Below are 26064 nucleotides of genomic sequence, written 5' to 3'. Positions count from 1 at the left end.
AAGAACGCCTGCCTCCCCGCTGCCGGGCCCAGCCTGGATGCTGTGACACAGCCAGACGCGATCCAAGGGACACGCGGCTCCTGCAATGATGTGATGAGTGCCCCGGGGGAGCCCGGGGTGAGGAAGTCCTCCCCTCCGGGGTGTAGCTTCAGGCTGAGAAGGGCTCTGCGGCCAGTTCCTCACCAGGCTAACTACCAGGGGCCCAGGACACGCCCCCACCGTTTGGACCAAACATCTCCCGGGGGCGTGGCTCCCGGCTGGCCTATCAGCACCAGTTTTACACCCTCACATCCAGCCCCCCCCTTCAGAGGAAATAAGCAAGCATGCCGCAGGCGCGGTATGTGCGCATATGCGTATATGTTTATTGCACTGAACGCCTCATACATAACACCTGCCCCGTTTTTATAATCCGCAAGAAAAATGGGTTTGAAAGTTTTTCACTGTGCTTGGTCTTAAAAAAATACAAAAAAATGAACATTACAATGACAGGCGTATGTTAAGAGGCTGAACTGAAAAGTACACACAGCGGCTGGTGACACGCTCCCGATGTGCTGTCCCAGGCCCTCGGGCAGGGCTGTGCAGTGAGGCCACGGCCCCCGAGGCCCAGCGGCTCTGCCCTGGCAAGACCTGCCGTGACCCGCTGCCTGGGGGCTTGCCTGCGTCCCTGAGTGACACCCCCCCACAGGGTGGACATCACCCACACATTCAAATGCCCACACACTACACAATTAACATGAAAACATTTTTAAACCACTCGACGTCCACGAAATAAAGAGATCCTATTAAAATATGAAATCCACTCGTTCTCCAAAGCGAACTGGAACTCTATCTGCTGGGGGGGGAGTGCGGGTAGGTGCGGTGTGACACACGGTTCCCCTAGGAGCTGCCGGGATTCCATCTGTGACACACAGACAGCGGGACAGCGGTCAGCCCAGGATCCTGAGAATCTGCTGTGAGATGTTGGAAAGTCACCCTGGGACAGGCCCTGGGACAGGTAACATGCCACAGCAGACAGAAGGGCCCCTGAAGGACGGTGGCCAGAGCCAGGAGACCAACACAAAGGGAAGAAGACGATCTGGGCCTTAACAGAGCGAAATGGACCACAGCACGAGGCTGCAGGCCGGTCGCTCCCCAGGGGTGAGCTGTCACCAAGATGCCCGTGGGCTCTGGACGGGGGACTGGGCACCGGCCATGCCGGTGCACACACAGGCGACCCCAGCTCCTCCCCGTGAGTGTTCAAAGACACACACTCTCCAGACTGCCACACACACAACCCAAACCCTCCCTTTCAGCCCCTGAAGGTCAGCATCCTGCTGTGGCAGGTGGGAGACTCAGGGACCCACCAGATGAAACTGCAGAACAGAGAGTGGCTCCTCCCAGGCCTACGGACTTGGCGCAAATCCCTTTCCAAAGAGCCGTGGGTTTCTAAGTAATTTCTTGAACACACAGAAGTGACAGCACAGACACGTGTGGCTGAGGGTTGCGCCAGCCGGCCCAGCTCAGAAGTCCTGCAGCTCGGGGATGTCCTGGTACAAATCCAGGGTCTCGGGGTTCGAGAAGGCTCCACGGTGCTCCACGGTTTTCCCAGCGATGACCTGTTTCACGGCCACTTCCACTTTCTTGCCGTTGAGAGTGTACTGCCAGGGGACGGGCAGGAAGCAGACAGAAAGAGCATTCAGACCCAAAGGGAAAAAAAGCCCTCAGCCCCCATATTTGGGCACATCCAGGCCTAAATGACCCCCATGACCTGGGGCACTGAGAGCGAGCAATTCTTGGTGGGTGATGGTGGGCAAGTTCCTTAACCTGAGTTTGTCTCCTTGAACATAAAATGGGGACCACAGCACCCACCCGGAGGCTGCGGGTAAGCTGGTGAGTCAACGTGCACCAGTCAGACGTGCCTCGCTATTACGCTGCATTGTTATTTTACTATTTATATTTACTTTCTCACACTGTATTATGTTAGAAAGACTAGCTTCTTTCAGAAGTGGGCTGGCTTCCGGTGACTCTGTCCCTGATCACTGGAAAGTGAGCCTCGTCCAAGAGCTCCTCGAAACTTCCACCAAATCTTCCCCCAGAACCGTCATCTGAATGAGATGGGACACTGCTTTTCCCATAGTCGGACTCTTTCCAAATGTTCCCTCTAAAATTTGTAGCACGTGTGTTTCATCTTTAACCTCAGCAGGCATCTCGTGGAGGTGTTGGCTGTTGGCGTGTTTAGGGACCAGGACAATTCTGGAACAATCAGAGCCCTTGAATAAAGCCACTTGCTGCCCTGATCTCTCCTCACACGAGCACTTTTTTCTTTAACCTGAGATGTAATTAAAATTCATTCACTGAAAACCTCGGTAGATGTGTGAACTAATTAAGGATCTGAGCGCCGGCTTCCAAGGGACCGCCTGTCCTGGGGATGCTGTCAGCCCCTCTCGCCCTGAAATGCAAGCGTCTCGCGTGCTTTCTGTGCTTCTAAGCTTTACACTACAGCCCCAAGAACATCTTCCAAAATAAACAAGGCATCGTTTTAGAAGAAATCCTGGTCCTGCTTCCTGGTGAGAAGGGCCGGGGGAGGCAGAGGTTCCCTTGGCTCCTGCTTGGCCCCTCCCCCGCACCCCTCACCCAAGAAGCAAGTCACAGCCTGGCCATAAAGTCATAATAAGTCACAGTAAGTCACAAAGCTGGCCACAGGATGGGCCAGCACGTCAGCTGTGACCAGGGATGAAGACCTGCTGGGATCAGGGGAGTCGTGGCTGCCGGGCCCTCCAGCCTGGCAGGAGCCTCAGAGGTCCACTCGCGTTCCCCTTGGTGTGAGCACACCCCCGACCATGACCCTGGCTGTGTCCAGCCCCAAGTCCCTGTGTCTGGGCCAGACCGCCCCCAGCCTGGTGACACGGGGCGAATCCTAAGTGCTCCGTTAGTTTGGACCACGGGGATCTGAGGACACGAGGGCACTGGAAAAATCCCCAGGAACCCTTGAAGTGACTTCACAGGCCAAGCAGATGGAGGAGAGAGCTGAGCTGGGTGCCCCAGAGTAAGGGGACAAGAGCCAGGCTGAGGATGGAGAGACAGGCCAGGAGTTTTGTCACTTTCCGGCAAATCGCTCCACTCTTCTCGTGAGCGGATACAGTTTGGGAATCACCATTTCGGCAGCAAAGGGCACAGGTTCTTTCTCAACAAAACAAAGCCAAGGGGACAATCACACTCTAGCTCCCCACACTGTTCCAGCTGCAGGCAGAACAGATCCACTGAAGGGAAGCCTGAGACCCTCACTCGGAATAGGCGGTGAGTGTCACTGACAAGAAGTCCCGTCTCTCCCTGAGAACCAGTCTCCACAGCATCACCAGGAGTCAGCCACCGGGAGAGAGAACTCCCAGGCCAGGGGGGCCCTCCTAGACATAACCAAAGTGGAAAAGAAATGCGTGGATGGTATAGAACGCCCTGGTTCTAACTGCACCTCACCTACCCACCCCAGCTCAGGGTGCGGGGTGGGACGGGACATCCAGACTCTCCCTCCCCTGGTGGCCCAGTTAACCCACTCCCGTCCCTGCCTCTGTGAATCGCTACTCTGCAGGCTTGGTGTGGCTGTGCACTTAGACTGTTGTGTGTGTACACGTGTATACACGTGTGCATGCGTGCACACACACACACACACAGCGGTCTCCTCTCTGGGCTCACAGAGGCCTCCGTTCTGTAAGCAATGCAAGTTCAAGTTGTGCTCTGATGTCAGTGCACCTCCTCCCCCACTGAGAACCTAAACAAAGTATGGGGGGTGGGGTGCAGCTTTCTGGAGCTGCCTCTAAATAGATGCAAATTCTCTCTCCGCAGGCACAACTTCAAATTAAAAGGCAAGAGCAACAGCACCCCAGCGGCTCTTAAAAGAGTTAAAATTAATTTTCACATTAATAATTTGAGAACACGCTAATACCACACTGGGGAGAAGCCAGTTGGACATGCCGGGCTGGGCCTGCTTACCCTCAGAAGGCCGGTGTTTAGCAGAAGTTGCTTTACATGCAATTTAGGAAGGGTAGAAAAAGAGAGAGAGAAAAAAAAAAGAGAGAGAGATGGCGGAAAAGAAAAAAAGGATGAGGTTGCCAGGCAACGGGGACCAACTATATATAAAGCACGGGCAAGCATCTGGAGGAAGCGTGGGGGCTCTTGGGGGGCCATACCGGGATGCCCTGGGTCTCCAGGATGAGGCTGGGCACGTGCCGGGCGGACAGGCCGAGGCGGATGGCGCTGCAGATCCTCTTCACCAGCTCGGGCCGGAAAGTGTGGCCGGGAGCCATCTTCAGGAAGAGGATCACCCTCTCCTCCCCGTCCTTGTTGTACTGGGGGACACACAGGCTGTCCAGCACCTCCTCGAAGGCTTCCACTGTGGAGACAGGGCCACCGTCCCACCTTGAGGGGGACCGCCGTCACTGCCCCCAGCGCCCCCAGGAAGAGCCCCGGGGAACAGGCAGAAGGACACCATCACCAGCAGAGTCAGAGAGCCTGGCTTGCGCTGGAAGGGGCTGATGTCTTACAAGGAGTTGCGCACCTGCCTTATTTACTTGATTACAAATTTGAAAATAAAAAGGAAGCAGGGACTTCCTAGGTGGCACAGTGGATGAGAATCCGCCTGCCAGCGCAGGGGACACGGGTTCAAGCCCTGCTCCAGGAAGATCCCATACAAAAAAAAAGGGGGGGAAGCAACTGTTATGGTGGGAACTCCACTGGTGGGAGGAAGAAAGGCTGGAATCACATGGATCGAGATTCTACCCTGGCTGCACTACCCTGACATGACTTTGGGACTCAGACATCCATATGAGGCCACCTCCTTGGGCGGCTGATTTCGTGGCCTTGCTGCAGCACTGTGAAGGCCTGCAGGTGACTACTGTGCATCCGTAGAGCCCACTGTCTTTATTTGGTGTCCTGAATGGTGCTGTGTGACCGTCAGCAGTCACACAACCTCTCTGTGCATCTTTCTTCACCCACAAAGAGTAGACATAATTGACCAACCCAACGGAGCTCACCATGAGGATGAGACGTAATGGAACAGGGATGGGCCACGGGACCTTAAAGAATCCCGTCCTGAGATTTTATGAGCTGCAAGCAGTGGAGGTGAGGCGTGTTCTAGAAAGAAGGACACACTTATACGCGTCTGTCCTCACGCCCGGAGGCAAATGGGCCAGAGTCATGCCAAAAGGCGGGCTCTTTGGAAAACAGGCTCCCTGCTAAGATGCTCCTTGCTTCCCTCCTGCGTGACTTGAGAATAATTTCGGGAGAGAGGAAAATGCTCACCGATGTTATAGATTTCCGAGCTGCCGAATCGCACTCCATTGGGGTTGAGCGTGCCGTCGCTGGAAAGAGAGACGAGGTCGTCAACATACGGCGGCTCCCGAGGAAGGCCGGTCACAGGGGCCCAGGGGACACTCACCCCTTCCCACAACATCACATCGTCATTGCCGGCCACCTCCCCGGCTCCGGATCCTGACCAACCCCCTTTCTCCCTCTAAACCCAAAGCCTGACACTGAGGAGGCCCCCTTCGCGTGGGAGCATCTGCCACCTCCCTGCCCCTCCCACCCGTACACGTGTCCCTCCTCCCGGGTGCGGGCGCCCCGGTACCCCCACACTCCCACTCGGGGGAGGGCCGTAGACACTGTGGACGGACATGGGCTGCACATCTGCCACGGGCCTCCTACCCCAAAGGCCCCCCCCGATCCACCATTGTGGGGCACAGAAATGTGGACCAGGCCCAGACCGACTCCCAGGAAGCGGACACGGGCAGTGCCCCCTCCCCTCCTCTGGGAGGGGGCTCCAGGGAAGGGAAGCCAGGCCCGCAGACCCCTCACCTTCGGCCCAGCATGACGACGCCCCCAGTCTCGGGGTTGATTCTGCAGTAGTCGCCATGCGCCCAGACACCTGTGGGAGGCAGAGGGGCTCGGTCACCCCGAGGGGACAGGTCCCACCGGCTGCCTGGACAGATACCCGCAGCAGGCATGACACAGACACAACTCTCATCAACAGACACAGCCGAGGCCCAGAACCAGGTGTGACGTGGGGCTCAGGGAGGAAGTGAACCAGACAGTTCCCACCCCCAAGGGCACGCCTTTTAGTGGGGCCCACCCTACACCCAGGTCTGAGACGCAGCAGCGTGCAAGAAATGCCCCTCCTGCAGGACCAATGAGGGCCACAGAAACTGACGGGGGCTGAGAGCAATCCCAGCAGTGAGGACGTGAAGGCGGGACTGGGGAGGTCAACGAAGCTTTGAGGGGGGCCTCTGAGTGGAGGGTGGGAAAGTACAAGCCCCGCCTTAGGAAGAAAAGGTGGGCTCGGGCGGCTGAGGGAGCAGCTCTGGAGGGGTCAGGGCCCATCTTAAAACAGAATAAACAGAAGCAGCATGACCAGGCGGGAGGCTACTGCAACAGTCCCAGTAACGTAAGCCCGAACTAAGGCACCAGCCACGTGGACACAGACTTAACTAGCAGGTAAAACCCAGGGCACATGAGGGCGGAGGAAGACGAAAGAATCAGGTGACACGGACACCACGAGCCCTGACCCGTCCCCGTGTGGCCAGCTGTGTGCAGCTGGGTCCTGGGCTGGTGACGTTCACGGGGAGGCCCTCGTCCTGCGTGCAGCAAAGCCAACACACCCAAGGATCAGGCCGCAGCTTTGGACACATCCACCACCCAACACAGAGCAGTAAAGAGAAGCCATGCCTCACAGGCGAATTGCCAGGAGGAGGCCTTCTCCCTCGGGCAAGTGCAGCCGGCCCAGGATTGCCCCCCCCCCCACCCCCGAGTGGAGGAGGCGCCCTGGGTGTGAAAGCACAACCCCACCAGCTCTGCACGACTGGAAAGCAGTAGCCTGGCCTCCTGAAATAAGCCCAGAGCCCGTGAGATCCAGCAAGGGGAAAATAGCAGCTCACGGTCCTCACAGATGCCATCTCTTCCTTCCCAGTTTTTGACACACTTTCCAACTGTAAGTACTAACCCAGTGGGCCCAAGACTCTGAGCTGCTACCCCTCCGATGACAACACACTCCGTTTATGCCCTCACGCCAACATGTGGCTACAAGGCACGACCAAGGCTTCTCCAGAGATGAGGCGAGGAACCCTGCCTGCAGGGAGCATGCAGTTCTTGGGAGGCCATGGGAGAGAGGGAAAGGGCTCATAAATTCATTTACTCTGAGCAAAGGATAGGAAGCTTTGAGAGCCTTCTTCCCTCCTTCCCAAGCTAAAGAATAAAACTTTTCTTTTTTTTTCCCCACTAGGTATGTTTTTTTTTTTGCATGCAGTTTTAAACGGAATTGTTTTCTTGCTTTCTCTTTCTGATAGTTCATTATTAGTGTATAGGAAAGCAACAGATTTCTGAATATTAATCTTGTATCTTGCAACTTTACTAAATTCATTTATTAGTTCAAAGAGTTTTTCAGGTGCAGATTTCAGGGCTTTCTACATATAGCATCATGTCATCTGCAAACAGTGATAGTTTTACTTCTTCCCTTCCAATACGAATGCATTTTATTTCTTTTTCTTGTCTGATCGCTGTGGCGGAAACCTTTACCTTCTAACTGGATGGTTAAAGGATTCCCCTACACAAACAGAGGGAGAACTTGCAAATGACACGCCAGGTTTTTGCAGAAGCATATCTGTACGGCCACTCAGAAAACCAGGCTTATAAATGGTGGTCCCAGCAAGCTGCAGACACAGCAGCAGGGCCTGTCCCACCCATCACCTGGGAATCCTTTTTCATTTTGGAATTTGGGTGCCAGGATCAATGCACAGTCTGGCTTATATGGAGTCTGGCCTCCCACGAGCCTGATCCTTATTAAAGCCCTGGAAATGCGAAGGAAAAGGAAGATGCAAATCTCCCGGAAGTAGTTTTCATTTGTGAGAATGAAATGAAATGGTTCAACATTTTGCACAACAAAAGCTAAGGGGATGAATCCACAGGTGGCTGGTGGCTCTGGTGCTGGGTTGTCACGTCAGAGAAAAGAAGGGTTTCCCTCTAGGTTTCCATGCCCCGGGCCTGCAGCTCAAACTCTCTTGTTTTCATGGCAGGTGATTTGGCTTCACTCTGGTTCTCTCCTACTCTCCCATTTCAGGGATGGGACCCGTGAACAAATACACTAGGATGAATGAGCAAAACCAGCCTTTCTCCTGCTTGAAATCTTTTTATAGTGAGCATGTATTCTTGTATGTAAAAAAATATATATGTGGCTCAGCTTTCCATGTACATGAATGTACTACTATTTGTGAATATAAATAATCAACACATTGCACATACATACTTCTCTTACTACAGGACCTAAGATCACTGGACCTGTTCTGCTGATGAGGAAGCTTTGGCTGCTCCGTCTCATCAAGCTCAAAATCTTGATGGTTGTGGGTGGGCCTGGTCTCCTATCTGGAATTTGTCATCTGCAGTCAGCTGTACCTATTACACTTCCATTTTTGCCTTGGCTGCCAGGAAACTCAGAGCTGAAATCATTGCTTTGAAGGGCCAGAATGATCTAAATCTTTCTAAAGTCTGCCTTTAATTTCCTTTTAAGTTTCTGTTAGGTTTAAAAAAAAAAGAATAAAAAGTCACAAAGAAAATCAAGATGGCTCATAATTCCACCACTCAGATAACTCCTTATAATGAAATGCATTTATTCTCACACACACACACATATATATTTCCTTCTAAAAATTTACACAAAGGGGATACAATGCTCTCTGTTCTGAACTCCTATTTGCCACTTAACAAATTATTGGATACTTCTCCATATCAGCATGTTGTCAGTTTACATTTTCACCTGGGCTAATTTTTCAGGGTGGTGATGTCTGTGAGTCTGCTGCCCCTTGCAGGAAGGAAGACCTTGCTTCTTTGTTGCTGTTTCCTTTTATCATAGAGCCACGCCCTATACGGTCCAAGAATCTCTCAGTGCTGGGGCTGCTGAAACGGTCTGAGTTCAGCCTGTGTCCGCCGTGCCCATGACCTAAAGCTTCAGATCCCATACTCTCATCTGCCCTTTCCTCCATATTTATTCATATGTCCCACCCACTTCCAGAAAGTATTTGAGGAAGCTACCTATAAAGCCAACTATCTGATAGGGTTATTGAAAGGATCAGAAACTCTGCCCTGGGCTGAGAGGACTCCTACAACAAAGCAATGATGACAGCTCTGAGTTTCCTGGCAGTCAAGGCAAAAAAGGAAATACAACAGGTCACAAAGTATTTGTTTTCTCCAAGAAGGAATACCAGCACTTCAGAAATAAAGACTTTTTCTAAAATTAATCCTGAGAGACATTTATCATGCGAACCCCTGTATATATAACAAAAAGTGACAGAAAAGACAGTTTTCAAGGAGCAGAGTTGTTGAGGATGAAGAGATGTCATTTCTTAGATGGATCTTCAAGCTGAAGTTCTAATCCTTTTCTAAGACAGGAGCCCCTGACTCTTCAGGGTCACTGGAGGAACACATCTCTCTCTCCCTCTCTCTAATCTGCCTTAGTCTGTCTGAACAGGTACACACTGGTAGGAACCAAGGTGGGGCTTAAATGCAGCAGGCATCCGATGGAGGCCAGGCCATGGGGACAGGGTGGGGGACGGTGATGCTCCTGCTACCCTCATACGGGAGGTACGATGGCTTTTATGTGGGATGTTACGTGGGAACATGCAAGGCTGAGTAGAGAAATGGGATGGGTCCATGGCAAATTCTACCCACAATGGTCACCTGCTACCTTCTGATTCTCCCCATGTGGTTTATGCAAAATCAAATTACCTTTCTAGAGACTGAAGAGAGCAAGTACTTAGTATAAATAACTCTAGAGCAGAAGGCTTGCTAAATTATGAATTACATAGCAGCAGTAATTCAAGGTTGCTTATGAAATAAGATGAGAAGGCAGGAATCAGAGCTTTAAATAAAAAGACTTTCCAGTTCTGGGGCAAGACACCGCTGCGAAGATGAACGGAGGGCGGCAGCCTGAGTGAGTGACGGCCTGGAGTTAATTACCCCACCGCCAAAGCTCTCTTCTCGCATCACCTCCATGAGGACTGGATGATGGGGTGTGAGACAGAGGAGACCCCAGAAAGACACCTCTTGCACACGCATCCCTCCCCAAACAGGCAGACAAGCCTGGGTGGGTGAGCACACCCCTCACCCCGCCCCCACGCAGGCAAACCAGTGGCTCAGGCCAGCGCCCTGGAGCAGGGCTCGGGGCCAAGGGGCTCTGGGCACAGAGGGTGGTTAAAAATAAACGAAACCCGGGTCAGAGTTTCGTATGATGGCTTCACGCTGAAGGTGACAAAAGACTGATCAAAAATTCACCATGGCCCCCCTGCCGGAATGAGCCGCAAGCAGCCTTCCCAGGCTTTGGGGTGGGGTGGGGGGGGGGGGTGGCTGGCAGGGGGCGAGCACATCCAGAGCTGGACACGGAGGGCCCAGCCTCGGCGGGAACCTGGGCAGCTCTGCCCGCATCCCGACCCACCTGGGAACTTGGAGAAATACGCCTTCCGGTACTTGCTGCCGTTCTCGTCATTCCAGAAGTGCGTGGGCTGGCAGGGAAGCGGCTTGGTGCACACCAGCTCCCCGCTCTCCCCCCAGACTGCCTTTCCTGCTCGGGGAGGGACGAAAGGTAAACGGAGCACATACCACTGCCACACCCTGGCTCGCTTTCTTTCTCTCCTTTTTTTAAGCTATTAGCTATTACACAGCGTTTTGGACGCGTACAAAGCCACAGAGCTGTGGTCTCACATGCCCAACACCCCGGGATCACTGAAAGCCATGCTAACCCCTCCCCACATGGCTCTCCCTCCTGATTCCCTCTCCCAAATCTCTCTCGACTGTAATGCTGTATTATTCCCTTACGTGTATTAATACTTTTACTACATCTACATGCATCTGAATAATGTGTCATTTTGCGTATTTCTAAACTTTGCACAAATAGCATCGGCACTGCGTCTTGCTCTGGGTCCTCGTCAAGGTCAGGGCACAGCCACTGGGACTTCTCTGATGGTCCAGTGGTTAGGTCTCAGCAGCAGCCGCAAAGTCTGGGTCCCTGCCTGGCGTTCCGAGCACACGGCCCTCTGTCTGTGCTCCAGCCAGCACCTACTCCTCAGCTGGATGGGCTGAAGGTGGCTGGGGAGCCCCGCGGGGGTTAAACCAGGCTCGGGGGCCGTCAGTCTGCAAGTAGGGGGGGTTGGGGGGTGGCCCCTCAGATGGGACGGTTTTGGAGAACTGTCCCCAAGCAAAGTTACACATCCAAGCACATTCAAGTTACCATTCACACCTCGTCACAGAGAGAGAAAGGGTTTGGGGCTGTCACCTTCCTCATTCCATGCCTCCACGGCCATGCCCAGGTTCCGGGCCTGAATCTCCCCTTTGTACACAGGAACGGAAGGATTATGGCCCACGAAGCAGGAGATGATGTCGGTGCCACCTGCAAACAAAAGGAGAGTCAAGATTCAGAAGACTGGGACTTCCCCGGTTGCCCAATGGTTAGGGCTCCGCACTTTCACTGCTGAGGGCCTGGGCTTGCTCCCTGGCTGGGGAACTAGGATCCCAAAAGCATACAGTGCGGACAAAAACAAAAATTTTTTTTTCAGAAGACTGAGACAAACTGCTCATGTTTTTTTTTTTTTTTTACTAATGAACAATAAAGGAGAAAGACCTTGAAGGACAAATATCTACTACTCTTTCTCCAGATCAATACTGAAAAATTCCAAGACAGTTGAGCTTCTTTTCAGGGAGGGAGGGGGGAGGTGATTTAGAAACTGGTGTAAACCTCCCATGTCTGGGTGATTTATTTTTTTTGACCAGGGCTTCCCTCTGGGGGAGAAACCAAATAAATGACCTCTCATGGTCACGTGGAAATCTGAGACTCGGGTTTATGGGAAATGGAAGCTTCGCCCCATTAGATCTGCCCGCAGGCACTGCCATGGTATATGGGTCACGTGCAAAGCCTCTTTGCTACGGTTTACGTTCACTTAATCATTGCAGAAGCAGAAACCCTGTGGTGCCTGGAGTGTGAGTCGCACACAAGAGAGAATGTGCTGGATGGGAAACACTCCGATCTCAGGAAGGAGCTCGAAAGGGACTCAGACCCTGGGTGCCATCAAAAGGGAGTGGCATCGGCACAGAGCAGCTAAGCCTGTGTACCAAAACTACTGAGCCCGTGGGTCACAACTACTGAGCCCGCATGCCACAACTACTGAGCCCACATGCCACAACTACTGAGCCTGCGTGCCGCAACTACTGAGCCTGCATGCCACAACTACTGAAGCCCATGCACCTAGAGCCCATGCTGCGCAACAAGAGAAGCCACTGCAATGAGAAGCCCACACAACCGCGATGAAGAGTAGCCCCCACTCGCCACAAGTAGAGAAAGCCCGCATGCAGCAACGAAGAGACCCAATGTAGCCAAATAATAATAATAACCTAAAAAAATAAAATTATTTTTTTTAAAAGTTCAAAAAAAAAAAAAAAGAGGGAGTGGCATTGGGACTTCCCTGGCGGTCCGGTGGTTAAGGCTTCACCTTCCAATGCGGTGGGTGCAGGTTCGATCCCTGGTCAGGGAGCTCAGACCCCACATGCCTTGGGGTCGAAAAACCAAAACATAAAACAGAAGCAATCTTGTAACAGATGCCATAAAGACTTTAAAAACTGTCCACATCAAAAAAGCTTTAAAAAAAAAAAAAAAGGAGGGAGCAGCATTAACCCCAGACCTGGACCCATCCTGCAACAACTGTACCCACCCACCCACTGGTGCAGGCAGTCGGGGTGGGCGGGGCCTCACGTGACTGCAGTGCAGGATGTCCTGTGGGCACAGCAGATGGAGACGGCAGCCCAGGGAGGAGAGAGGGGAGGGCAGGGGGCACACACGGAGCCCCTGATTCAGTCCCTTTCTAGACTCGGCCATGCGGACACTGGTGTCCATGCTGCCCTTTATACCTGTTTGTCCACTAAAAAGACGGCCTTGCGATTTAAAAAGTGCTTCTCCTTAATCACACTCTGCGTATATGCATGGGGTGGGGCAGGGCGGTTCAAAACCCGCATAAAATGATCCAGTGCTTCCAACAATCCACAGGATTAATTCAGGCAGAGAATTGAAATGTGATGTCTTTTCTGCCTCCTCCCTACACCTCGAGTCACCGGCTTATGGGTCCCGTGAAAATGGGAGACTTGCATTCACTGCAGTGACCAGCAAGCTCGGACCAGCCCCCAGCCCCCGAGGAGGTATAAGCACTGTGAGCAGAAGTGCTGCTTCCGCTGCTTCAGGATGCGAGCTTGGGCTCTCGGGACAGGGACAGGAGGACAGGCCAAGAGCCTAACAGACGCGGCTGCCCTGAGATGGGCTGGGCCGGCCTGGGAGACAACCCTCTGGCCCACCTCCGCCCACTAAGAGGGCTCTGGGGAGGACCAGAGGATGGGATGGGCGGGGTGGGAAGCTCCAGCTCTGGGGCGGCAGGACCGGGCTTGAATCCCACTCTGTGCCCAGCTAGTGGGTGGCCTCAGGCCAGTCACTTAGCATGTCTGAACCTCGTTTTCTCTTTTGTAAAGAAAACAGAATCTGGGACTTCCCTGGTGGAGCAGTGGATAAGACTCTGTGCTCCCAATGCAGGGGCCAGGGTTCGATCCCTGGTCAGGGAACTACATCCCACATGCATGCCGCAACTAAGAATTTGCATGCCACAACTAAGGAGCTGTGAGTCGCAACTAAGACCCAGTGCAACCAAATAAATAAATAAATATTTAAAATAGGGGCTTCCCTGGAAGCACAGTAGTTAAGAATCCGCCTGCCAATGTAGGGGACACGGGTTCAAACCCTGGTCCAGGAAGATCCCACATGCTGTGGAGCAACTAAGTCTGTGCGCCCCAACTACTAAGCCTGTGTGCCACAACTATTGAGCCCCTGTGCCACAACTACTGAAGCCCGCATGCCTAGAGCTTGTGCCCCACAACAAGAGAAGCCACCACAATGAGAAGTCTGCACACCGCAACAAGGAATAGTTCCTGCTCGTCACAACTAGAGAAAGCCCACAAGCAGCAACGAAGGCCCAACGGAGCCAAAAATAAATACATTAAAAAATAGATATATTTAAAATAAAATCTACCAGAATGAGTTGTTTAGGATCTAAGGTTATAATGGCTGTGTGGTGTATGTGTACATTCCCCACCCCCAGCAAAGGCTCAGGACTTGCTAACTCCATGTTTGCAGCTTCTCCCTAGAACATAACTACTGAGAATAAGGAACAGTGACCGCATGTACGTGCAGGCCCTGCTGACTGTTTACTCGGATGAAAGCAAGCCAGTGGACTTGTTGGGTCAGGGGGGAAGTACACTTAAAGGCCAAGCCTGATCCCCAAGTCCTCTGATTCCTCCAGGCACCTGGCGGGGGCCGCACCTGAGATGGAGGCCAGGAGGACACTGCTCTTGATGTTCCTGTAGACGTAGTCGTAGCTCTGGGCTTTCAGCGGGGAGCCAGTGACCAGGATCGTGCGCAGCGTCTGGAGGCTGTGAGTTTCCACTAGAGCCAGAATCACTGAGAGATCAGAACCCAACCCGACACTCTCTGCCTCATGTGCAGAAAAACAGGTAACACAGGGGATTTGACTTCTGCGGCCAGGGAGACGGGGAATGGACACGCTGGGAGGCACGCTTACCTGGCTTCATGCCTCTCTCCTCCAGCACTGACAGCCACTTGGCACCCGTTCCAAGGATGGTGATGCTGATGGAAGGAAAACACCAGAAACTTGTCAAGGCTCTTGTACATTCCAGGCACCAAAGCTTTCTCAAATGAGTGATCTGTTTCAGACAAGGTTGCAAATTCCAAGACATATAGTTTTTCTGGGTTGAAATAATATTTAATATTTAGTTGAAAGCAAGTTACAACACCTGTGTTACTCTGGGGCCAGCAATGACATGTCTGCAGAGCACCCGGGCTCCCTTTAACCTTTGGCTCTACTTAAAACAACTGTCTGGGGACTTCCCTGGTGGCGCAGTGGTTAAGAATCTGCCTGCCAATGCAGGGGACGTGGGTTTGATCCCTGCTCCGGGAAGAACCCACATGCCACGGAGCAGCTAAGCCCTCAAGCCACAACTACTGAAGCCCGTGTGCTGCAACTATGAAGGCCACGTGCCTAGAGCCCGTGCTCTACAACAAGAAGCCTGCACACGGCAGTGAAGAATAGCCCTCGCTCACCACAACTAGAGAAAGCCCGCACGCAGCAACAAAGTCCCAAACGCAGCCAAAAAAACCCAACTGTCTGTACATAAACCCACTATCTTCCCAACTGAAAGATGCTTTCTCTTAGGGGGACCAAAGGAGGCCATAGAATCAAGACCCTTCAAATTCTGACCTCATGCGATCATTTTCCAGGGAAGTGTAGAGGGCCAAGGAAGCTTTTGTTAGAATAGGTTCCATGCTTAGAATTCCTGACCCATCCCCTTTTCTTTTTTTTATTTATTTATTTATTTATTTATTTATTTATTTATTTTTTGGGGGGGTACACCAGGTTCAATCATCCGTTCCCCTTTTCTTAAATAAGCTCCCGTTTTTATGAAACTTAGAAAACTACACCTCTTCCCTTTTTGAACGTTTAGAACCAACAGTCCTTTATCCCCGAGTGTGCACTAAAAACAACACTTTATGCTGAGTATAAATCAGTTTCCAAGGGGAGAGTGTTACTTAATGTTCTGTTTCTTTCCAGCGAGGCAACCCTTAACACGAAAGCTCTATCTTCTGAACTAAAGGATTTTTTCTCCTGGGGCTGAAGAAGGCCATGAAATCCAGGTCCCTCCTCGCCCCTCTGGGCAGCAAAACCCATCCCTTCACGCGTGGCTGGTGAGATTCATCCCAGGGAGACAGAACGCTGTGTGATTCAGGGCCGGCTGGGCTGGGAGGGGTGGAATTCACGGCGGCCGGGGGAGTGGGGGGTGGGGCTCAAAACTCCTGAAACTACTGCCTTTCATGCCTCCTGTCCCCCTTCCCTTTCTTCACTTCTCTGGGACACCCTGTCACCACTAAAACCTCAGGTGCCTCCTGGGCTCGCTGTGCCCTGGTGAAGGCTGTTTTGGGAGCTGGCAGGTTGTGGGGAGCAAGAAACGTACATAATCCCCCCCACCCCCTTGTTTATTTCATAAACTCAGAGCGGCCGATTAACTAATGCCAGATCACCTCTGAGGACTGAGGTGTCACCTGCTTCGGGAATACCCCATTTCAACAGAAGACCAAGGACCCCCTCACATGAACAGCAGGGACCCCCTCCAGCCACACGTACAGAGATCTCCAAGCACACCGGCCCACACCAAACAACGCCGGGATTTCTGCTCATCCCCCCCACCCCCCCCACCCCAAAATCGACGGCCCTCTGTGGTCCTGATGAGCGTCCAAGTCGCAGGTGTCTCTCTGCAAACCGTGACCCTGGCGATGTGTAAAGACTGAGTCGGCATCCCCAGGGCTGGGCCCCAGGCCTGCTTGTCTCAAGAAACAGTGAGGAGGCCTCTCCACCTGCCTCCAGCGCTTGTGTAAGGCGGTTTAGGAAACAGTTCAGGAAGGGCGGACGCTCCTGCGTGGGTGCTGGGAGCTGTGTATTTTTAGCGAGTCCTACTGGAAAGTGCCCCACAAAGAACAAGGCGGCGCTTCGGCTCGGGGCGTCGGGACCCCAAGCCCCATGCAGACAAGTCTCTGCCAGCCTGAGCCCTGGTCTCCCCGCAACCCCACAGCTCCTGGGGGGGGGGCCATGTAGCTCCCCCAACTCAAACGCCCCAACGGTGTCCTGTTTCACGCAGAAAAAACACATCCTGCAGGCACAGCCCGGAAATCCCAGGGGGATCGGGCTCCTGCCCTCACTCTTCAGGTTCCATCACCTCCTGCCCCAACACCTGCATCCGGGCCCTAAGGGCCTCCTCCCGGCCTCCCCAACACCCCAGCTTGGTCCCCTCTTTCTGCCCTCAGGGGGCCTCAGCTCTCACCGTTCCCTCGGCCTGGACCACGCGTCCCCCAGTCCTAAACATGAACAACCTGCCCAGTTACAAACCTGGAGAAAGACCCCAGAGTTCTGCCCTGACCCCAACCAGAATGTTCCCCCGGCTAGACTTGGGAGCCCAGAACTACACCCCAAACAAGAGCACAATCCGTCCTTTGAAAGACTCACTTGGTTATCAGACATGTTAGTGAGCCTGGGGGCTGACACCATGGTAATCAATGAAGATGTCGTCCCTAAGCACATCGGCGTTATTTTAAAAATCAGAGGCCCTGAAATAGCACTGTAAGGACCCTGCCCGCCTTGCCAGGGCTGAAGAATCGTTCCTCCTGCCACAAACCAACAGGAGCTTATGTTAAACCACGTCTGGTCCGTGTTACTTCATCTTCGGGAGGTGGCGGCGCTGGAAGGGAGGCATCCCGCCCCACCCGACCTGCACCCTCCCCTCTCACCCCCGTGGGCGGCCGAGCGCCCCTCACAGGCTGCGAAGTGGCACCTGCCTGGCTAAGCCCAGCAGGTAAGCCCTCCCAGCCAGGTGGAGAGCCAGGTCAGAGGGGTCCCCGAGGACAGCCAAGGCCACGGCTCCGCTGGAGGCTGGTGCACAGGCTAAATCGGGATGGAAGGCAGAGGCCCAGCACGTGCTTACTGCACGGACCCAGACCACAGGGCTGTGAACCCACTCACACGCACCCTCTCACCCACACACCTGCGCACACACTCACAGATGAGTGCCTTCACGCCCACGTGTGCACACGCTCACACACCCACTTTCCTATGCACATATACACACACATACACACGCATATACACCCTCACACTCAAGTGCACGTGTACTCACACTTGTGCACATATGCACACTCAAAGCTGGGTCGCCCTCCATCCTTCAACTTCATGAGCTCCAAGCCCCAGGATGTACCCTTCTCCATCCCTCTTCACGTCATCCTTCTTCAGGCACACACGTCCAACGTGTCTCCGCCTGAGCCCAGCTTACAGGTATTAAGGGCAAAAATCTTCCTGGGGATTTGATTAACCTTTCGCTGGAAACAATCTCATTAGGAAATAACCTTCCTCGCTAATACTGTGAGCCAAATGTCAGGATTTAAATATTACCCAGGCCAAAGCTATACTTAAAATACCAACGGTCAAGGATTTAAAAACATTAGGGGCTCCTTCCGTTTCCCCAATGTGAACGGACCCAAACGTAAAGTAATTAGAACATTTCAGAGGGCAGTTGACTTCCGGGCCCCGGGAGCTCTGGTGGCTTCGTGTTCGCCTTCCTGGAAATACGATCATTAGGCCAGTGGTGACCGCCAACCACAGTGGCGAGGACCCATCGGCTGGTAATGATTAATTCATCAGCAAAGAAAGTGCCGATGGAACAGGGTCTGCTGACAGCTTCTAACAAGGACGATGAGGAGGCGGCTGGGGGAGGAACGGGGCCACTTCACCCTTCCTGACACCCCACCGCCACTGGCCGCTGCCTCTGCCGACAGGATGCCCGCTGGTCACCCTGTTAACAGGACGGCGGGGAAGCGGAGACACCCTCTGCGGCACTGGCAGCAGGGCTTCTAGGAGCACGCTACTGGGTCTGAGGAGCTGCTCGGGCGCTGGCCAACCCTGAGGGCTCGCAGAAAGGTGGGTGGGAAGGCCAAACGCTGGGAGCACCCCAGAGACAGACCTGCCCTCCCCTGATTGAGCGTGTGCACACCATCCCCTGAACAGGCTTGTACTTTCAGGCTGGATCACTCTCTATCTCACCCTTGCGGCCACAGCCCGTGTGAAACAACGCTCTTTTCAGCCCTCAGCCTGCCTCTCTTCTGAGCCGCTGCTCTGCAAGCTCTTAGAATCCAGAGTTATAGAAATAAGACACAGACTTCCCTGGTGGCACAGTGGTTAAGAATCCTCCTGCCAATGCAGGGGACACAGGTTCGAGCCCTGGTCCAGGAAGATCCCACATGCCTCGGAGCAACTAAGCCCGTGCATCACAACTACTGACCCTGCGCTCTAGAGCCCACTAGCCACAACTGCTGAGCCCACGTGCCACAACTACTGAAGCCCGTGCTCCATAACAAGAGCCTGTGCTCCATAACAAGAGAAGCCACCGCAATGAGAAGCCCGCGCACCGCAATGAAGAGTAGCCCCTCGCTCACTGCAACTAGAGAGAGCCTGTGTACAGCAACGAAGACCCGACATAGCCTATAAATAAATAAATAATTTATTTTAAGAAAAAGAAAAGAAAAAGAAAAAAGACCACGCTCCCTCTCCTGGTGCCCACGGTTTCAGAGCTCACCCCAGGCCTGGGGAGTCGGGGGGGCAGCCCCCTCCTCACTACGTGGAGCTCCGCAGCCAGTCCCTGTCAGGACGCCCGCCCCTTCCCTCCCAACTTGACAACTTCCCCTGCTCTGGGCACCTCCAGCACCCTCACACAGCTGCCCCTGCCCAGAGGGGGACACTGAAGGTGGCATAGCATCCAGAGACGGCACCCAGTCCCTCAGAGCAGCCGCCCTATGTCTGAGCATCCCAGGTACCTACCCAATCCTATCGACCAGGTCCCAGAGCACGTTGGGCGTTGGCACCAGGGGGGAGCCATCATACAGGACCACGGCCGCCCCCGTGGCAAGAGCAGACACCACCCAGTTCCACACCATCCAGCCAGCCTGGAGTGGACAGAAGGGAACACGTGTCAACCCGGCACCGGCTCCCCTCGGCCCCATCACGCAGCCTCTCATGTCCCTAGAAAACTGCCCGACACTGAGCCAAAGTTGCCAAGAACTGCCCATCCCAAAGGCACGCTGCTCCGCCCCATCAGGAGTTTTACGGCAGGGATTAACACACACGTGTGCCTAAACCAATACAACGACAGAGCAAGGGAGTGGGAATCTCTGTCCAGAGGGCAAAACAACCCAATTCCACCCCGTAAGCAAGGAGCGCAGGAGAGGGGCCTGCCCGCAAGCCTGGAGCAGATGCAGCCAGGTGTCCCGGGGTACCCGGTGTCCCCAGTTCAGAATCCCGCCATTGGGGACTGGACGACCACTTGAGGAGGCACCTGAGTGGCAGTTAAGTTATCCCAGACGGGGGCACTTAGGACCAGCAGCGTAAAAGCCTGACGACCAACCTATGCTCCACCCTCGGCACCATGGAAACAACAAAGCGAACCAGGGGTCACACGAAAAGAAAACCTTCATTTAGTTGAGCAGCCTTTTTTTTTTTTTTTTTTTAAGGGTTTTAACATCCTAAGTTGAGTTTCTTCTATTAAGGAATATTTTTTTCTTTTCTTCTTTTTTTTCGGCTGCACCACACAGCTTGAGGGATCTTACTTCCCCAATTAGGGATGAACCTGGGCCCCTGGCAGTGAAGGCGCGGAGTCTTAACCACTGGACCACCAGGGAATTCCCGAGGAATTACTGTAATAAGCAGCACTGCATTCTTGCCACCTCAGGTCCAGCGGTTAAAGTGGGTCCGTAAGTGACAGCGCAGGCCTGGCTGGGGTACCCGAGGCTGCTGCTGGCACCTGGCATACTCCACCAAAAACTCCAACAGCCCCATCCTTCATGGGCAGGATGCGTCCCAGAAAAGTGAAATGCCCTTGAGAGAATTGCTCTGGGGCTCTGAGTCCTTCCGTTGCCCTCTTGGTGCAAAGCCCTGCGGTTTTCAATCACAGTGTCCCAGGGAGACAGCTGAGTCGGACATCAGTGTAGCTGTAGCTGCCAGGCGGCGGGGTGGGGGCGGGGGGGGGCTTCTGCTATTCAAAACGATGCTCCGTTAATGCCCCCAGGCTGGCCTTCCTGCGTGGAAAGGGCCAGAGTCTGGCGGGGGCCCAGTACCACTCACTGTTCCACGATGGGGGAGGGGTGGGGAGGGGGATGGGAGGAATGCCTGCAGCTGAAAGAAACCCGCATCATTTGGCCCAAACCCCTGGATTCACAGCTGGGCACACAGGGAGATGGGCGGCCCGCCCTGGTCACACGTCAGCGCTCCCTCCTGTATCTGCGTGGGATCCCGGGCTCTGGCACCAGGGAACCAGCAGGGCACCACTGGTGGTTCCCTGCTACTATGCTCACATGGGCCTCATGGGTTAGGAGGACGCCGTCAGCGTTCTGCTTCCTTAAAAACGCAGAGCAGAATCATCACCCAGGAAAGGGAACTAACTCATTCTGGAGCCTCCTGCTAGTTGCGGTCTTGGAAAAAGCTGGTTTCGAGTTTTCCTCCCTTGGGATAAACAACACTTCCTTTAACTGGGTGAGCTTTCACCTTTCAGCGGGGTCAGGAATACCTCCAACGCCCAGAGCTCAAGCTTTGGTTTGATACGCCCGTTCCACACTAAACCGTGTGAAGGGCTGCAGGCAGGATCACATCCGTCCTGGAGGCAGGACACTGCGGTGCAGGGGCGGCTCTGGTCTCACCGTGTAGCCCCCTGCAGGCCCCGCCCAGACTGCCCCGCCGTCCAGCAACTGCGCGAGCCGCCCTGGCTGTGCTCCCTCTCACTGGGGTCAACGGCTGCCACACACCCAGTGGCCTACATGTATTGTCTGAGCATTCTGGAGGTCAGATGCCCAAAATCAGGTGTCGGCAGGGCTAGGAGTTCCTTCTGGAGGCTCCAGGGGAGAGTCTTTCTTTGCCTTTTTGCAGCTTTGCAAGGCGCCCGCATTCCTTGGCTCATGGCCCTACATCACCCCGACCTCTGCTTCTGTCGTCACATCCCCTCCTCCTCGGACTCCACCTCTCCTGCCTGCCTCTTATAAGGACCCTTAGGATCACACTGGGCCCCCTGGATAATGCGGGAGCATCTCAGGAACCCTAACTGAATCACGTCTGCAAAGTCCCTTCTGCCACGTGAGGTCAGACATACACAGGCTCCAGGAATGAGGACATGGAGCTCTTCGGGGCCATTATTCCGCCCCCCACACCACCCAAGGGCTTCCAATAAATTCCTTTTCAGCCTGAATGGGTCGGAGCCCCTTTACTATTGCACACGACTAAGCACGGACCATCCTCATGGCGTCTCTGGTAAGTTCCTGCCCCCCTGGTTGAGCCACAGATTTCAGTCATGTGATTCTCATCCCCGCTTCTACAGGCTCAAGAAACTGAATTAACAGTCAGGGTCCTTGGTTTCTCTAGAATTCCCCAGGGCACCTGGTCCCAGTGGCAACCGAGGTCAACACAGGAGGACAGGCCAACTTGAGGAGCGACCTCGGTGCCGATATTCAAGTGGGCAGCTGCCTGGAGGGAGAGAAAGAAAGCAAGAGCGAAGGATCCCGCAGCAGAGGCCGCTGGCGCACACAGCCCGGGGCCTGGTGCACGCAGCCTGCGGCTTGAGCTGCGCTTTTGGCTACTGACACATGCGATGGTGGGTGGAGAGGCAAAAAGGAGAGTAAAGATAAAGGCCTCCCTAGCTGAATGAACCGAAGACCGACCTGGCAGGGGCGCAGGGGTGGGGCAGGGCACCCGTCTCAGCACAGCACCCGCACTCACCGTGGTGTAATACAGGATGATGTCACTGCTGGTCATGTTGCCGTGAAGAACGTGTTCCTTCATGTGCTGGAGGAGGGTCCCCTGGGGAGAAGCGAGAGAAGTCCGTGTGAACCGGGCTGCGTCCTCTGAGCGCACAGAGGCACGTGGCACAGACACTCGGCCCCGGGGCAAGGAGGAGGCAGAGCTCTGAGCACCCCCGCCCCAGGACAGGCGATGCTCCCGTCCCTCTGCCACCTGACCCCTGAGACTCGCCAAGGACACGAGAGGAAACCCTGACCCACTCCTGCCGGCCTGTGGGCTCCGGGCACCGCGTGATCAGGAGCACAGGGGACCCACCAACCTCAGGCAGAGAGGAGTGGAGAGTCACAGGGCACAAGGACGCAGGCTGGGTGCAGCGACACCTCGACACCTGCACCTCCAGACCAGGGCACTACTCGCTCGCTCGCCGTGGATGGGGAAGGGCAGACGACCGAGCAGGACCGTCCCCAGGGAGCACAGCTACGGCTGCGTCTGCAGCCCCCTCAAGCCTCAGATCGGAGCTCAGGGACTCCTCGGCCAAGGGTCAGCTCGAGACCCTGCTCTCAGCTCAAACACCCAATCGGACCCCTCTCTCCCAACCCCCACGCATGATCTATTATTTTTTTAATGTTTACCAGGCAGTATATTCGCTTGGACCAAAACTCTATAGCATACACCATGACAAGCTCCCCGCCCCCCACCCCCACCCCAGTGACCGTGTAAGTTTCCTGCGTATATTTCCAGGTATATTTCTTGCCTATCTGTGTATATTTATTCATGCTGGTTTTTTATTTGGACGCATTGTCCTGAATACTTTGCTTTTTCCATTTATCAACACAGAGCTTCCTCATGGTTTTTCTTACAGCTGCATAGTATTCCACGGCCCAGACCCCGCTCGTTCCAAATGACTCTGTCATCTGCGGCTCACAGGGAGGATAGGAAGCTTCCCATCCCCCAACTCGGAAGGCAAAGCAAGGAGACCCTGAACCAGCCGTTCAGTTTTCTCATCCTTAAGATGTACCTCACACAAGATCCTAAGGCTAGACCAAGGATGCTGCCCCTCTGAAGCCCCTGAAAAGCCCAGACCACCGCACTCAGTCTGGCCCACAGACGGGAGCTGCTGGCTGATGGCAACGGTGGCCCTGGTTGTTTAGGAACTATCGAGACCCACATAGTAAAACCAGCCTTGACGACCCTCGTTGTACCCAAGAGAAATAAAGAGCGAGACGATAGGAGGAGATGATCCCTTTCAAAGCTCAGCAGAAACAACCCTACCCAACAAATTCTAACTCAGGAGCCAGAGCTCCTGTTCCAGAGTCGGTCCTGGATGTCGCCCCATCACCAGGCCCGCGTGGGGGCGCCTGCCCCGGGGCAGGCCACATGGGGGACGTGCAGATGGCAGGAGAAAGGCTGCTGGGAGGGACAACCCGTTCCAAGGGTTCCCTGAGGCCACCCTGGCTCTGCAGGAGCCGAGAGTCCCATGGCTTTACCTCGCGTGCATCCTGGGGTCAGGGATAGGCCCCCTACCCCTCACCCAGGACAGTCCTAGCCTTCCTCGGAAAGTCCTACAACACACACTGTGCTCCCGCAGAGTGGGTGGGCGATCGTGTGGGGACCACAAACATCTCGGGAACTCTTTCGATAAACGCGACGTGTTCACGTGGCAAATCCACGCAAAGGACTGGGGGCTCCTGGGATTATATGAACCCGTGGCAAATCCCCGTCCCACTCCCCTTTTCACTGAAATCGGCGTAATCTGTGCCTTCGCCTATAGGGTCTGCCTTTTTAAGCTCCGCCTATTCACAGCCCCCCAAGGTTCATCTGCTCAGTACCGTTTCTCTTGATGGCACAAAACTGTCCTTTGGGTCTCTTTGTGTGAACCTTAACGAGTCACATCAATAGTTCTTCCCTTTTTTTTTTTTGCAGGAGGGTGGGCTGCATTGGGTCTTCGTTGCTGCGTTCGGGCTTTCTCCAGTTGTGGCGAGCGGGGGCTATTCTTCATTGCAGTGCCCAGCTTCATTGCGATGGCTTCTCTTCTTGCAGGGCTCGTGCTCAGTAGTTGTGGCGCAAGGGCTCAGCTGCTCCGCGGCATGTGGGATCTTCCTGGAGCAGGGATCGAACCCGTGTCCCCTCCGTTGGCAGGCAGATTCTAAACAACTGCACCACCAGGGAAGTCCTGCCCTTAATTTTTAAATATATATGGCAAGTCTGGATGCTTTCCTGAGAGTCAGGAAGTATAAGCAGCATGGTTTCCTGGGTCTCAAGCAAGAATAATTTAAAAGAAGGAAGAAGGAAGCTGTTTTCTGGGCTCTTTCATGGTCTTAGAAAACACAAACCAGCAAACCAGGACATCAGCAACCCCCAACAGTCCCGGGGCACTGTTGGCAGTCCCACCTTCCTGTTTTCAAGTTTCCCCTCGAGGTAACTCTTGAGAACAGGCAAGATGCTTAGTCACTCCTCTGGTGATGCAAGGGCCCAGCAAAGCCAGAATTAATGTAATTTTTTCTGACTTTTCCATACTCTAAATATACCAGGCACGATGATTTTATGAGCAAACTACATTATATCTAACACATTTTTATGCTCCACTCCTAAAAAAGTGACACTCACTAGGCAAAGAGCACTAAAAATAAAAGTACAGTGGGGCATTTCAGTTTTTCCTAAAATGTGTTGTTTTGCCACACACCCCCCCCTCACCCTCATCTGCAAGGTTTCTAAAAACGCTCATCTCTCTGGCTGGGTATGGGGCCTCCAACCAGGCGGACCAGGGCTCCCCCTCCAGGGAAAACACGATACCAGCAGCCACACCTTAGACGATCCACATGCCCGACTCGACTTGATAAAATAGGATGGTTTGAGCAACAAGAACTCACTCCTGCAAAGAGGCCACATGGCCCCGCCAGTGTTGCTTCCAGAAATCAAGCCTTTGGCCCCCGAGGTCCCCTCCCCCCTGCTCTGCGGTTCCCGAGAAGTCACCCGCTGTGTATGAACAGGCGCGTGTGCACCTGGCGGTTATAATTCACAACCTGCTATCAGACCTTCCGTGAATCCAAGTCTAGGTAATAACAAAGCTCTGTTAACTCCTTTCCACGTTCTGATGAAAACACCATGTAAAGGGCTGTACGAGGTGTTAAAGTGATTCCAATGTATGTTTCCTTTCTCTGGCAGGGGTTCAAACAGCTTCTAGGTGCAGAGAACATCTGTAAAAGCTAAATGAGCTAGAATAAGAGAAATTTTATATTTTATTTCCAAATCCCGCCATCTGACTAAGCAATTGCTAGCAAGCTGTTTGAGAACGTGAGGTTTCTCCACTCGGATAGTGCTCGGGCCTCGGAGCGGGGAGGAAGTTAAAGTGAGGTCGTTAGGGCAGGCCCTCACCCACTGTGACTGATGTCCTCACAGAAAGAGGAAATTCAGACATCAAAGATGTGTCCAGGGAAAACACTCCAGCAGCCACACCTTAGACGCTGAAGATGCCCAACTCGACTTGATAAAATAGGATGGTCTGAGCAACAAGAACTCGCTCCTACAAAGAGGCCACTTAGCCTGGCCAGTGTTGCTTCCAGAAATCAAGCCTTTGGCCCCCGAGGTCAAAGAGACGCCGGGGATGTGTCTACACAGAGGAAAGACC

The 26064-nt window shown here is 53.9% G+C and overlaps 1 protein-coding gene across 4 annotated transcripts in view; it reads right to left on the bottom strand.

The window, feature by feature from the left end:
• Positions 1-314: 314 nt before the first annotated feature.
• The window catches only part of AACS (acetoacetyl-CoA synthetase), a 54314-nt gene continuing 28564 nt past the window's right edge, over positions 315-26064 (bottom strand). Inside the window, exons 9-18 of one of the 4 annotated variants that reach the window (XM_057745016.1) lie at positions 22416-22496; positions 19476-19600; positions 14622-14686; positions 14363-14485; positions 11285-11398; positions 10448-10573; positions 5827-5896; positions 5275-5333; positions 4164-4366; positions 315-1637 (exon numbers count right to left, since the gene is read on the bottom strand). In XM_057745016.1, the coding sequence (XP_057600999.1) occupies positions 1500-1637; positions 4164-4366; positions 5275-5333; positions 5827-5896; positions 10448-10573; positions 11285-11398; positions 14363-14485; positions 14622-14686; positions 19476-19600; positions 22416-22496 (1104 nt within the window). In that variant the 3' untranslated portion in view covers positions 315-1499. Of the gene's footprint in view, positions 1638-4163; positions 4367-5274; positions 5334-5826; positions 5897-10447; positions 10576-11284; positions 11399-14362; positions 14486-14621; positions 14687-19475; positions 19601-22415; positions 22497-26064 lie in introns of those variants that run through there. The other 3 variants (XM_057745018.1, XM_057745017.1, XM_057745019.1) reach the window with 3 other exon arrangements.

This window comes from Hippopotamus amphibius, chromosome 8 (assembly GCF_030028045.1).
Source record: "Hippopotamus amphibius kiboko isolate mHipAmp2 chromosome 8, mHipAmp2.hap2, whole genome shotgun sequence".
In the NCBI taxonomy this organism is placed as follows: domain Eukaryota; kingdom Metazoa; phylum Chordata; class Mammalia; order Artiodactyla; family Hippopotamidae; genus Hippopotamus; species Hippopotamus amphibius.
The sequence above is the reverse complement of the archived record's forward strand: the minus strand, read 5'-3'. Positions and strand labels throughout refer to the sequence as shown.